The sequence below is a fragment of the Rhinoderma darwinii genome, chromosome 4 (assembly GCF_050947455.1).
Source record: "Rhinoderma darwinii isolate aRhiDar2 chromosome 4, aRhiDar2.hap1, whole genome shotgun sequence".
NCBI classification, from domain to species: Eukaryota; Metazoa; Chordata; class Amphibia; order Anura; family Rhinodermatidae; genus Rhinoderma; species Rhinoderma darwinii.
The window spans coordinates 395,002,440-395,016,923 of NC_134690.1; the positions used below are offsets into that span (position 1 = coordinate 395,002,440).

At 43.1% G+C, this 14,484-nt stretch overlaps 1 protein-coding gene across 1 annotated transcript in view; it reads right to left on the reverse strand.

Annotated features, from left to right (window-relative positions):
* Window positions 1–12,199: 12,199 nt before the first annotated feature.
* DUSP10 (dual specificity phosphatase 10) overlaps window positions 12,200–14,484 on the reverse strand; it is a 62,201-nt gene continuing 59,916 nt past the window's right edge. Inside the window, exons 3-4 of the mRNA XM_075864604.1 lie at window positions 14,007–14,375; window positions 12,200–13,271 (exon numbers count right to left, since the gene is read on the reverse strand). Of these exons, the coding sequence (XP_075720719.1) occupies window positions 13,006–13,271; window positions 14,007–14,375 (635 nt within the window). The 3' untranslated portion in view covers window positions 12,200–13,005. The remainder of the gene's footprint in view (window positions 13,272–14,006; window positions 14,376–14,484) is intronic.

Genomic DNA, 14,484 nt, shown 5'->3' on the forward strand with positions numbered 1-14,484 from the left:
AATAATAGCTGTCAGAGAGCTCTCTTCTCTGATTGGTCAGGAAGATGTACGTTTTTTTACAATGTCCTATTCATGTAAAAATGGAGTATATGGGCTTCGATATCGATCCTACAGTCAGTCCACGGGCTTCACAAAGTCATCATGGTGCTCTCTGCGGGTGATGGTGGTAAAGACATTAAGAACCTCTCGGGAAGATTGTAATGCTGTTGCACAAGAGAACACAATGACGAATGGCCTGCCAGGCTCGAGTCACAAAGAACGATTATTTTCAGCATGGTGCGTAGAGTTAAAAATAGTTACCAGAGATAAAAAACTATCTCCTCCGACCACACAGATGTCAACTGTTCTCCTTCAGCACGAGGATTTGATTTTGGAAACTAATGGAAGAAAGCAATAACTTCACATTAGTGCAAAATAATAAAAAGATAAAAGAAACAACAAGCGCTGAGGGAAAACTCTTCAGAATAGATAAATACATGGCGGAAAAATCCACAGAATAAACATATATAGACTTACTCCACTTCTCCGCCATATATGTTTATTCTACGCCTTTTCCCGCCATTTTTACATCTATACTGAGCAGTTTTCCTGGGCGCTTGTTGTCCCTTTATTTTCCATTTATGTACCGGTGGAACCTTGTGTCCGATCCGGGTTCCCGCCTTTATCTAGATGTCTGGTGTGACAGGGACGCATTTTTTACTCTTACTGACTGACGGATATCCGGGCTCGTAGGTGTGGTGGTCGCTGTCCTTTCCTTGGGGACACTATCTACTCACCGGTTGAGTCATTATATATTATTTTGAGTCATCAATTGTTTATTTGTGGGAGCGCTGTCTTCTATATTTTATTAAGTTTTTAATCTCATATTACTATAGACATGTTTCTTCTGTCACGTGAGCGATGAGTCCGGGACATTTTGCTTAGTATACTGTTGGAATTTTCATGTGTTACTTTTATATACGGTTTAGTTGCTGAGATAATTCAGGCATGTATAAGTACAGTGGGTAGAATACCATTTTCATCCTGCTGTGATGAACCTGTTCCATTACATTTCCTTTCCTGCAACTCAAGCCAACAATGTAGTGATCTTTTTGTTTTCCCTAAAAGTAGAACTTTTTGCTACTGCCTCATAGGGGCTTGTCTTCGTGTAGATTAGGGGTCATCAACCTATAGCAACAGTGCCACAGCCAGCACGTGGGGCATGGTTTGCTAGCACACTTCAGTCTCCCGGTGTCCAGTAACGTTTGATTGGTGGCACTGAACACAGGGAGAGAGAGCGGTGCTTCGTTATGCGCTTGGCGGTGCCGATCACAAGGAGAGAGAGTAGCACTTCATTGTGTTTGTCTGTTGAACACTTAATAAGTACACAATGAAGCGCTGCTCTCTCCTGGTGATCACCGCTGCAAGATACTTGGCTTGTGCCTTGGTTCTCCGTCTTTTTCTCTGGTTTGCCGCACTATTGTCCACTCTCCCAGTATCAACCTCTGGCTTAGTTCCTGATTCCTGACCATCTGGATATCTGCACATTCCAGGTTTGGACTCGCCCCCCAGTATACCAAAGGTGTCTCCAATGGGCCCAGGCTTTAACACACTACTGGCCCACAAAGGTGCAGCAGAAGACAACCCCATTTGGAGATAACTTTGGAGAAAATTACATATTTCTTATAGGTTGATCAAATAACCTATTAGACCTTATTGATGATATGTACATTATGTGCTAGGATATCAACAAAGAATATGATGAGGTTGGAAGTGCACATGTTCTGTATAGATAGAGGATGGGCCTACAGGATTATATACAACGGTGGGTCCGAGGAACCCAAGTCCGGCTCTGCCACTTTTTCTGCTTAGTGGACTCCTCAACACCGTGTTGGTTGGGCTTCTGGCTCTACGAATCTACCCACCAATGGGTCTTCTAGTTGAACGTTCCCCTTGTCTCTGCTCAATGGTAGTTCCTCTGATTATGTATTTGGGTAGAAGTTACATATACTACAAAAACACACTGAAACATTTCTAAACAACAAGGAACCCATTTCAAAAAGTTACAATAGCTACCTCAAAATCCAGATAATGAAGACATGCAGACCACGCGACTGTTAAGGAAATTGTACAAATCGAGAAAAACCTCTAATTGCCAAAAAGAACCCTATGGAGTATGTAAGGAAAGTACCGTAATCCTTACGTGAGTGGGTTAGAGCGCTATCAAATGACAACCACTGTGTGCACTCCTACCGCAGGTTGCCTAATTAAAAACCCAGAGAAAAACAAGAATTAATTGGTCAACTGCATTATCACTGCGTGAATAAAAAAAATTGATTTAGTTATAGAGCAGCGAAAACTGTGATCACATCTGATTATAGCAGAAGAAAACATTCACTAGTAACACGTAAGAGCGGAAACAGAATATGAGTTGTGCTGATCTTCTAACCAAATAAACGAGGGAGAGCAATCTGGAAAATCCTCCAGTATGGCCGTCACAACTGAACATAATTGGAGTAGACTGACCAATACAATGGGCCACATTCATTAATGATGTGTAATAGTTATATATTGTAACCTTAGACCAGGCAGGCACAAAATGCGCCAAATTTATCACAGTGGTGCACGCTGCATGTTCGTTTTTTTTGCATTAACTGTTAGACACTTTTCTTTTCCTTAAAGGGTAACTAAACGTTCAACAAACTTCTGACATGTCATAGTGACTGAGACCCCCACCAATCACTAAAACGAAGCGGCAGAAGTGCTCGTGTGAGCGCTCAGCCGCTTCGTGTCTGTTCGGCTTTTTTCCGGAAATCAATGTAGCGGAATACGGGCTCAATAGAAAGAAAGTCTATAAGCCCGTACTCAGATACATCGGTTTTCTGGAAAAAGCCGAACAGAAACGAATCGGCTCAGTGGTTTAAAGGGTATGTTTAGTTACCCTTTAAACCACTTGTTATTTTGCTTATTTAGCGCCAGAATCTTGAGCCACTTTGACGCATATAAGCCATACCCATTCACCACTAAGCGGCACCAGCTTTTTACAACATTTTTAAAAAGTGTCAAGTAAGGTGTAAACATCAAAATTGTGGAAAACTGCGAAAATTAGCACCAAAATTTGTTTGTTTTTTTTACACTTTCTAGACCCAGTAGTAAATCTGCTCCAATAAGTGAAGCCGGGTCATGTGTAATTTAACCATGGAAGAAAGGGAGGAATCCTCCAGCTCACCTGATTGTAGACGTCAGACTGTCTATAGCGCCCGGGTCCTCGTGTCGGCACACGTAATGGATAAAGCAATAAGAAGTAAGGAAGGATCCAGCGCTGGATCCTTCCTTACTTCTTATTGCTTTAATTTAACCATGGTAGTTGGCAATGGCAGGGGCATAGCTATAGGGGGTGCAGAGGTAGCAGTCGCAACCAGGCCATGGAGCATGAAGGGGCCCAAAAGCCCCTTAGCAGCATAAGAAGACACCGTTATTAAAAATAATATATGGTAGGTGGGGACCCTGTTATAAATTTTGCATTTTGGCCCCCGGAGCTTAAAGTTACGCCTCTGGGTCAGGGGCCCATGGCCATTAACGCTGTGGCCCCTTCACTGTTTTTTCTCCATAAAGTGAAAAGGGTTGTGCTGTATTTCCCTGCACAGCCGGTGACCAGTAGCATCGATGTGCAAGGAAAAACTTACTATTGGGTTTCGGTTAAGACTTTTTGTTTTATTCGCAGTTGAGAGTGGTTTATGGGTTAATTCTGAATTTTGCTGATGGTCTAAGATGACTTGCTTATGAGTAATACATTTCATCCTAGCTGGTCTATGGGGATGAAAGAGTTCATGGTAATAATCCTGGTGGTCTAGAGTAGTGAAGGGGCAGCCATGTACATATTTAACTAAAAAGAGCCATGTAATAGCAGGTAGAACATGAACCGGCCTGCTCTGATGACGTCACGCCTTTCGGCAGATTTAAACGGGTTTTCCAGGCCTAAAAAATTGATGGCCTATCCTCAGGAAAAGCCATCAGTATATGATCGGTCGGGGTTAGACTCCCAGCACGTTCGCCGATCAGCCGATCAATCTCTTAAGACTGGACAGTCCCTTTAGGTGTAAGATCCGCTATGGACCACCTGCCTGTGTGTCAAGGTACACTTACTTTGCACTACCCGGTGCCTCTTCTGCGTTTCTGACCTTGTTCTTGACCTTCTCTTCTCCTCTGGCTCTGTCACCTATGTAGTACTTGATTTTTGTTTTTCAGAGTTATCGATACCTGGCTTGTGCCTTGGTTCTCCGTCTTTTTCTCTGGTTTGACGCACTATTGTCCACTCTCCCAGTATCAACCTCTGGCTTCGTTCCTGATTTCACTTCTGCATCTGCTCCAGACCTTTCTATCAGCTCACGCGCTGCTGCACAGTGACTACTCTGGGGACCTGGGAGATCGTAGCCCCTTGTGGGGGTCCTAGGGTGAAGAAAGGAGAGATTCCTTAGACTTCCCACTCTAGGTCTGACATGGCAATAATCATTTAACTAATAGAAATGTTATAGCTGTCAAAGCAGCAGATACTAAATATCCCTAAACTGTGTATGGCCAAAGATACTCTGCTCGTGGCGGGGGACCGGAAGTCTGGTTGCACAGTCTTCGTTGATAATGAGACGACTCTTCGTCATGTGACCGGCCCCGCTGTACTCTATGTAATCGATGTACCTAGAGTACAGCAGAGTCGGTCACGTTATGAAGAGTCGTCTCAACATTTTTGTTAAGAATTATTGGCGCAATTCAAGCAAGTTGTAGAAAAATGGCAAGACCAAAGAACGAGATTTTTTTTATAAAACTGCCGAATTTTGCAACCTGTGAAAGGAAATAGCTGAGGTGGTGGGAGCCAACGGCAAATTGTACACAATTGACAGGGATACTTGGGCCCCCAAGTCGATGGGCCCAAAAACAGCTGCATGGTCTGCCTCCACGCTAAAACACTTTGGGGATTGTGATGATGGCCATTTTGCTTGTCACTGAGTCTTCCCAGTAACAAATATAAGTAGAAAATATCTGAAAAGAACATTTGTCCACTGCACTCAAGAAATTTTTAGGGAGATTTCCTTTAAAGGGGTAGTCCAATGTATAAAATTCGGTTCAAATAAGATGATCACATGGTATCCCATTGGCCCGTTGTAATCTGACGGAGAACCGGAAAGCATGTGTTAATTTTCCCTACAGCCCCACCACAGGGCAAATGAACGATTACACAGTTCCAATTGTATTCAATGAGCTGTGTGTGTAATGCACGGACATGATGGATCCTCCAGAGAGAGGGACGCTCTTTGTAGCTGCTATTGGCGTTGGCTAATTGCTGAAGACCCCTAATGAGGTACTCCCCAGAGTCTCCACTATTATCTCAGAATGTCCTTATAGGGTAGTTGAAAATGGGTTTTCTAAACCAGATAATCGCTTCAACTTTTTGAGACTTTCGTATTTTTTCTTTCAGCGGATCCCGTCAAACAACCGCCAAACCTTGCTGCAGAAGATATTACAAAAGACATGACCTTCATCGCGGCTTTAGCTGAAATGTGGAGCTGACGATGTGTCAAAGTAGAGCATTATAAACAAGATATGTGCTAGGAATCTTCTGATGACAGATGAAAGTGCAGGCTACCAAAAATAGCGCAGGCACAGGAGGTGACTAAAACGCTCTTCCATCCCTTCATTTCTAATTAGTTCACAGATGACCGGTGAAATATTATACTATTAACATGAGTCGCTTGTTACTATTAAAGTGCAATATTTAAAGACGACCTAGAAAGTGAAGATCAGGGGCCGCTAAACCCGCACCTGTACCGTACGGATCTTTCGGTGAAGACAAGACTTATGCTTCCTCCATTTGACTGCCGGCTTCATATTAAGATATGATAGCGGTGAGAATAAAATTAAAATCTGGATTCCGGTGATATTGACACTAGCCGTCCAAAATTCATCAGTACTGGAAGCCATATTTAAAAAAGCGGAGCAGAAATGGGAAAGCAGAATTGCCTGTCTGTGCCCGCTCATCAATGTTTATGGGGAATAACGCAGGCTCTCCATTATATTTTACGGTTGAGAGATACACAAATAGAGGAGCACGCTCACTCTGCTCTCCATTATAGCCAATGGGAGATACAGAAAGAGCCGAGCATGCTCACTCAGCTGTTTCCTTACCATAATCATTAATGGAGCGTGACCACTGCATACAGGCTCATCGGGGCGCTGACAATAGGCATCTCCGTTTTCAGAATCAGTGGTTCACTGGAAAGATGTTGGCGCCCTCACTGCTGGGGTCCTCTCTGACCACTAGTATAAGGGTCCCAAATCCCCCGTTCCTCTTCATTCGCATGACTGTGGGGAGGAGGAGTTTGTATGGAGCAGCAGTCGAGCATGCACGCTGCCAACCCAAACTCAATGGGAGTTACGGAAATAGGTTCCATATCCAACCTGTAATGACGGCCAGAATAATAATCACCCAGTTTTCCCAGAAACGGCTAATATATATTACACTATGCTAGCTGGGCTCTGCTGTAACCTCTAGGGTCATCTCGCTAACCTAATTTAAGCGCAAACGGGGCGACAGGCAGTAATATTTGGGTGCAACTGGGAATAATTTTAGCTGTAAGACAACCATGTGATGATCTGTAGCTGCTATTTGCAGGTATAAAAAGACCTTTGCGGTTAAATATATCAGGGCGATACAACCTGCAAAACACCCGACACCTGATATTTTTGCTATTTTTGAAATTATGACATAAGCCGATGAAGTCGAGCAATGTATAATCTGTATATGCAATATTAAATATAGTTCTTGTAACTCTATCATGTGTCGTCTCGGAGGATAGAGTAAAGGGTTCAGCTCGGTTTTTTAGAAGGAACCTAAACCATTAGTCAATCGAAGTGCAAATTCGTCATTAGTCATTCTCCCGCTGCAAAAATAGTCCGGTGGACTGTCAGGGCAAAAATAGTCCAGTGGACTGTACAGGTTTATGTTGGTGATAGAGTTACAGTAGGCCCTCTGTCTACCCAACTCTCTTAGATTCACCCAAAAAAACACCTCTTCTGCTTTTGGCCCTGCCCGTTCATTGTCAACCACAGTTACCCCTGGCAATACTAGCCACATTGCCCCCCTTAAAGTGCCAGCCACCTAACAGTTTACCTACTTAGTGGTGTTTAGCAGGGTCCCATGTGTGGTGGTATTGCAAAAGTTCCACCCTTCCACCTGGCATAGATTTCACTCTGTGGGGTATTTGCAAGGTAGAGGCCCATGCCGGGCCCCCGTACATTGCCCAAGATCAGGCCCTTGTTTTGCTGAATGTCTAATGAAGTTGGTCTGCGTGATTGGTATCTGGCAACCACCCCCCTCCCCACTATCTTGGAAGATGACGTAGGTGAAGATTGGTTATGGATAGAAACATAGTAAAAGAGGTTATGGGTCGAATAACGGGATGGTCCTAGGTCATACATAAGGGTTTCTTCAACATTTGGTGGAAGATTTTTTTCATGGTGTTCAGGTCCAAGTATTTCTGTTGGTGGGTCTTTCAGTAGGGATCAATGTGGAAGGGCAGATACTGTCAGAGGGGGAAATAACTCATGTATCCATTGCCGAATTTGAGTTGGTTGACTGAAGCTTTTCTCAACAGGACATAAGGGCTAAGGGCCTGTTCACATCAGCGTTCGGGTTCCGTTCAACCTTTCCGTCAGAATAACCGATGAATGGAAAGCCGAACGGAAACTATAGTTTCCGTTTGCATTACTGTTGATTTTAATGGTAATGCTCCAGTTTCATTTTGTTTCCGTTCCGTAAAGTTCCCATTTTTTTTCCCACAGAAACAATAGCGTAGACTATAGCACTATTGTTTCCGTGAAAAAAATGGAAACTTTACGGAAGCTTTAAAGATGTGTCAAAATCGATGGGATCTGTTGATCAGCTTTCTAACACACTTCGGGGGGTGGGGGAGTTTATTACCTTTTTATGACAGAGGCTCAAAAGTTGCAATTTGAAGGGACAATTTTGACTTTTAGGCAGTTTATGCTGCTCACTGAACTTTTTGGAAACATAAAAAATAATTATTTTTTTAAAAGTGGGTGGGGCTTAGTTGAAAGGGGGCAGGGCCACCAGCAGTTTGACAAGTTTGCTATCATTTACGCCAAAAGCTGGCCTAAATTATTGTGAAACTCTACACAAGCGCCTAGTGCCATATATTTCAATGTGGGGTATAAGAACATAGTAACATTTTCCAAGATCTCTGCTTTTTTGTAATGAATTTAAACAATCCTATTTAACTTTGTGAGGCTGAAATCCCTGAAGTCCAGTTCATACCTACTACTTCTCACAGCTGTGAGTTTGCTACAATTGTATTCAGTCTAGACTAGTGATCACCAACCACAGGGCCGCGGATCATTTAATATAGGGCTGCGGTATCCGTCCCGGTGGCCACAGGGAATTCCGGGCGAAAAACCGCACCAAACTGTGGCGCAGTTTTTCACCCGGAATGTCCGCTGCCATGTGACCACCGATACAGACTGTGATTGGCTGCAGCAGCGGTCATAGGATGAAACGTCACCCCAGGGGGCCGGCCTGGAGGAAGAACACAGACTTCTGGGTAAGTATAAGATTTCGGTTTTTTTCTGATTTGCGATTCTGACGCAATAAATGCAACAACTTCTATCTGAATTGAATGGGGAAGACCCCCAACAAATGAGCATCATTTAAGCAATTACAATTGACATGCTGCAGATTAAAACTCTGCACCGCTACTGATTCCGTTGTGTAAAATCCGCGGTATTTACACAACGTGTGAACTGACTGTGCTGGAGGCTTTGTTAGGGGCCCCCGTCACACATCCAGCCAAAATTACTGGAGACAATAGCGCAGAATGCTGCACTACTGTTTCCATTAAAACAACCCATTAAAGTCAATAAGTTCCGTCGGGCGCTGATGGTGTCCGTCGTACAACGGTATCTCCTCTGACGGAGAAGAACAAGCATCCTTTTGCACCATCCTGTTTGACATCCGAATACTTAAACAGGATAGTCAAATGTGATGGGAACCTAGTCTTAGGTCTGTACAGGTTTTCAGCCTCTGGATGTAGACAAAAATGTTACCACTTGCTGACAGCAAGCAGAGATCTTGAACATGGTGAGGACTTGAAACACAATATGTGTTAGAAGATTGCAGAACAATGATTAAATGATTCAAGCGGAATGAGACCAAGATGCAGTACCAGGCACTGCCACAACCAAATATATGGCGCTGTGTCTAGGTAAGCGTTAAGTGACACAGAGCCCCTTCATGCAGCTGATCGGTGGTGTACCAGGAGTAGGACCCCCACAGATCAGATATTGATGGCCTATTCTAAGCATAATCTATCAATATTTCAATCCTAGAAAACCCCTTTAAACATTATTTACATAAAATCCCTGTTCACACTGAGTTTTTTTTGGTGCTGATTTTGACATGGAAACCGCATTCGAATCAGAGCCAAAAAATGTCCGTAATCACCCCCCATTTATTTTGTCCGCTCACGGGAAAAAAAAAACGACATGTCCTTTCTTGCCGCGGTTTCCGCCTCTGACCTCCTGTTGAAATCAATGTGAGTCAGAAAAAAACTGTGGTGCTCGTTTCCGAGCATTTTTCGTGGCGTTTTTTTTGCCAGAGGTCCTTGGATTAGCTTCAATGGCCGTGGACGAAAAACGCTGCGAAAAACGCAGAAAAAAACGTGCAAAAAAAAAGGGCAGGCAGTCCAAAATCTGCCTCAGGCCGGGTTCCCGCGTAGCGTAAATGCTACGTAATTTCCGCAACCGAATTGTGGGTGTAAATTCCGCTGCATTTATAGTAGCAGCAAAATGGTGGAGATTTTGAAAATTTCATGCCCACGCTGTGGAAAAAATTGACCTGTGGTGCGATTACGCTGCAAAAATCGCAACTCCGGAAAAAAAAAATCATGCTTACCCAGAACTCTCTCCTTCTTCCTGCATTCCGGCCTCCTGTGATGACGTTTCATCCCATGTGACCGCTGCAGCCAATCACAGGCTGCAGCGTCACATGGCCTGCAACATCGTCGTAGAAGGGTGGACTACGCTCAAAGAGGAGGGTGGGGGTAAGTATCAATGTTTTTGGTTTTTTTTCAAGCGCTGCTTTCCGCAGCAGAAATTCCGTCCAAAAAACCGCACCACGACGTGGTGCGGTTTTTCGGACGGAATGTACTGCAGATTCCAGGTCAGACACACTGTGTGATTTTTATCGCAGCGTATCCGACCTGTGGGAACCCGGCCTTAAAATTCCTGAAGGAATTCTGAGGCAGATTTTTTTTCTGCGTGCAAAAAACTCTGTGTGAACACGGACTTACGATCTAAGTGGGGTCATTTCCTGCTAAACTTTTTATCTCTATCAGATTCTGACTATGTGGGAATCAGTACGCCAAGTTTTTAGTGGGCTTTTGTTTAACTCCAAGAGGTGCAGCTTCTGCTGGAGGAACTATGATGTAAAGGACAGTAGGTGGCGCAGTTGCGTTGATTAATGTCATTCTTCATGTACTCCCTCTTGTCGCTGCACTATGGTATATCATTCATGTGTCAAGACCGATTTGCCTTAAAAAAATTTCCTACAATGCAAAACTGAGTGCTGATAACTTCAGGACAGATCAAAATCCTCAATGTAATATATAGCAGCTAATCTAAGCAATCAGCACTGCAGTGTAAAGCATGGGGCACAGACTCTGATTTCTGTCTATCTCAATTTTCCAATAATCATTTCAGATACACTTCAAATAATCTGTGTTTTTGTAGGTTGTGAGGGCAAGCTGGGAGTTGTGGTTTTTCAACAGGTTGGAAATCACCGCCATAATTAACCTTGTGGTCCAAATCTGAGTGTAAACCAAGGGGTTGGCACCAGATACAGCCCATGTAGATGCTATGCAGTCCTTCGAGAGAGGAGGCCTCTGCATGTTCCCATCTCCTTTGTTATTGGGTGGAGAGAACCTGTGCAGGACGCCCCTCCCCAGAGGAGCTGCATTATTTGTATACAAAGAGGTTTTCCATTGGCTCAAGGGTCGTAGAAGGACATGGAGGGGGAAACAAACAGCAGCCCTTCTGTCCCGGGTGTCAAAACCAAGCACCATAATGGGGGGCCCATTTTGATGTAAACCCAGCCCTAAGTATACATAAATTATTGATGTCAATGAAGCAGACACGTGATCAAAATAAGTTTTTGCCGGTTTTATAGTCAAAATGACATTTTACACAGACAACAGGAACACGCCTATATTTTTGTGCAAAAAATAGTTAAAATAAAACCTCTTATTTTTTACATTCTGATATACATATTTAACAAGATTTATGGCACCATAAACAGATTCAAATGAAAACAAAAAAATATATATATAATAATTGCTTTTTTTCCTATACCTCTGACTTAGTGCTGACGCGTTTTACCACTTTAAAGAGGCTCTGTCACCAGATTTTGCAACCCCTATCTGCTATTGCAGCAGATAGGCGCTGCAATGTAGATTACAGTAACGTTTTTATTTTAAAAAAACGAGCATTTTTGGCCAAGTTATGACCATTTTTGTAGTTATGCAAATGAGGCTTGCAAAAGTCCAAGTGGGTGTGTTTAAAAGTAAAAGTCCAAGTGGGCGTGTATTAGGTGCGTACATCGGGGCGTTTTTAATACTTTTACTAGCTGGGCGCTCTGAAGAGAAGTAACATCCTCTTCTCTTCAGAACGCCCAGCTTCTGACAGTGCAGATCTGTGACGTCACTCACAGGTCCTGCATCGTGACGGCCACATCGGCACCAGAGGCTACAGTTGATTCTGCAGCAGCATCAGCGTTTGCAGGTAAGTCGATCTTACCTGCAAACGCTGATGCTGCTGCAGAATCAACTGTAGCCTCTGGTGCCGTCACGATGCAGGACCTGTGAGTGACGTCACAGATCTGCACTGCCAGAAGCTGGGCGTTCTGAAGAGAAGTGGATGATACTTCTATACACAACGCCCAGCTAGTAAAAGTATTAAAAACGCCCCGATGTACGCACCTAATACACACCCACTTGGACTTTTACTTTTAAACACACCCACTTGGACTTTTGCAAGCCTCATTTGCATAACTACAAAAATGGTCATAACCTGGCCAAAAATGCTCGTTTTTTAAAAATAAAAACGTTACTGTAATCTACATTGCAGCGCCGATCTGCTGCAATAGCAGATAGGGGTTGCAAAATCTGGTGACAGAGCCTCTTTAAGTGGTCCTGTCTCATACACATAGTGGACAGCGCCATTTTGTAGACCGGACAAGTGACATTATACCTCCCAACATTGTTTTTGCCCTAAAAACATCCCAAAAATGCCCGTTGTTGGGTCACTATTGCATATGTCCCGCCCCCTTTGAGGTCCTTTTGCGGGACAATCCCATGAAAAACAGGTTAGGAGGTATTGTGAAATCAGAGAAGCAGGAGTATGCCTCGTGGAGTGTAAGGGGACCCTATCAATGAATATTGGTATGATCCAACAAAATGGCCACCACCACTATGTATAAATGCACTCTTAAAACATTCAATCAACTCTAAGAATTCTCACGCCCAAAACAAAATGATTGCACATTAAGCCGCTGAGGGCAAGTAATGGTCAAGGTCTTTGTTGAAGAAACCGTATCAGCCCAAATACAAAAATATAACATAACACCCCCAAAATTAACCTTTTCTATTCTGGCCATATGAATGTTTTTTGATTATGGCAGATTTCGTTTTCAACTTTTTTTATTGTCATTATTGTTTCGTCTTAACCGTCCTTCGAGCTACAGTCTGACCCATGTTATAACTTTTACACATTAGGTGAATGCCTGAAAACATTGCTCTCCTCAGTCTATGAACCTGCACAGACTACGGATGATCATGACTTTTCTTTCCTCAAAAATTTACCAAAAATGTTAACGTCCACAGATTTTTATTTTCTTTTTTTCATCTGGTTGATGTTTTGGAAAAATATTTCGCTTTTTTTTTTTAGATCTTCATAAATCTTTTGCTACACTACAGTCTCCACTCCAATTAGCTTTGGTGTAAGAATCCTTGGTGTTATCCCATTATTTAAGTCTTCCTCAAACTCCAGTAATTGTCCCATAAAGTTCAGATTGGGAGATATGATTGGTCGCTTTCCTTTGACAAACTTGTAGGCATCGGTCATAGTCATCCGTGTGTGCTTCATTAGGTAGGCGATCACAATGGTGGCAGAGCGAGAGACACCTGCCTGGCAATGGATAAGAAGGCCTTTCCCACATTGGTGAGCTTCCTCTGGAAAATAAAATAGAGACTCATTAAGAAGACTGAACCAATATTTTAAAACATGGATCCCATGCATTCGGTCACCATATGTCTTCCAGTAGGTGGCCCTTTAGAGTACATCACTAAGAATGCTGGAATTAATCCACCTGGAGAGCAATGGTTCTATAGATACAATTCCTCTAAACAGCACACCATGTGGGTAGGCATGGTACTGCAAGTAGAACTTATTTTAAAACATTTTACTTTAAGGGGTTTTCCAAGAATATTCACTAATGGCCCTTTAGGAAATGAATGCAACAACCTGATTGGTTTCCATGGGCATACTGCCCCACTTTTCCTTTGCACCAGTTAGAACAATTACCCCTCATGTTCCTATATTTACTAAAATAACTGTGTCCTGTATCCAAACTATTAAAGAGTATTTCAGCCGCAGCAAGTGACGCCATATTGCTTGGATATGCCATCACTTGCTGATCGTAAGGGTCTGACTAGTAACACGACCACTAATCACAAGAATGAAGCCGGCACTTTCTATGTCACTTGATGTGCAATACCCCTTCCACTTTAAGTGCAGGTGTATGTTAAAGGGGCTGTTTGAGATATAGCGCGACTCTTGTCTATGAGCTGCAATACCAGATACAGCCACATAAATAAGAGTGGCGCTGTTTCTGGGAAAAAAAACTATTTCAATGACCTTATAACCACTTTATCTTGTCAGAGCTGTTGATAAATAGAGAAATGTACCTATGAATTCAAACGCCTCTTCGAAGTACTGCCTGAGATTCTGTTTGTTGCTATCTGTTGCTGGTAGACGTTTGTAGTTAAAGATCCCCTTCTCATAATGAAATAGAGGCAGGTGAGTGGTTACGTTGACGATGTATCCGATGTTCATCCTTTGCATCTTTTCCAAGTCCTGAGCATCGTGTTCGTTTCCAAGAAAAAGGAAGGGTAGAATGGGGGTCAGTTCTGCATTCTCAATGTCCGGAGTGCTGGGGACGGGCTGAGGTAGTGTAATTGTCACTGCTGATGCCCCACCACCATCTGGGCAGTCTTGGAGTTGGAGGGAATTGTCACACAGGTTTTCGTGGTTCTGTTTAAAACTGCTCAGACCACCTGGAAAAGAATATGACAAATTACTTTCCTAATTTCCAGGTATTTATGTCAAGAACCTAAAAATATTGATCTGAAACCTAATAATTATCCCTTAGTAAGGCCCATTTAT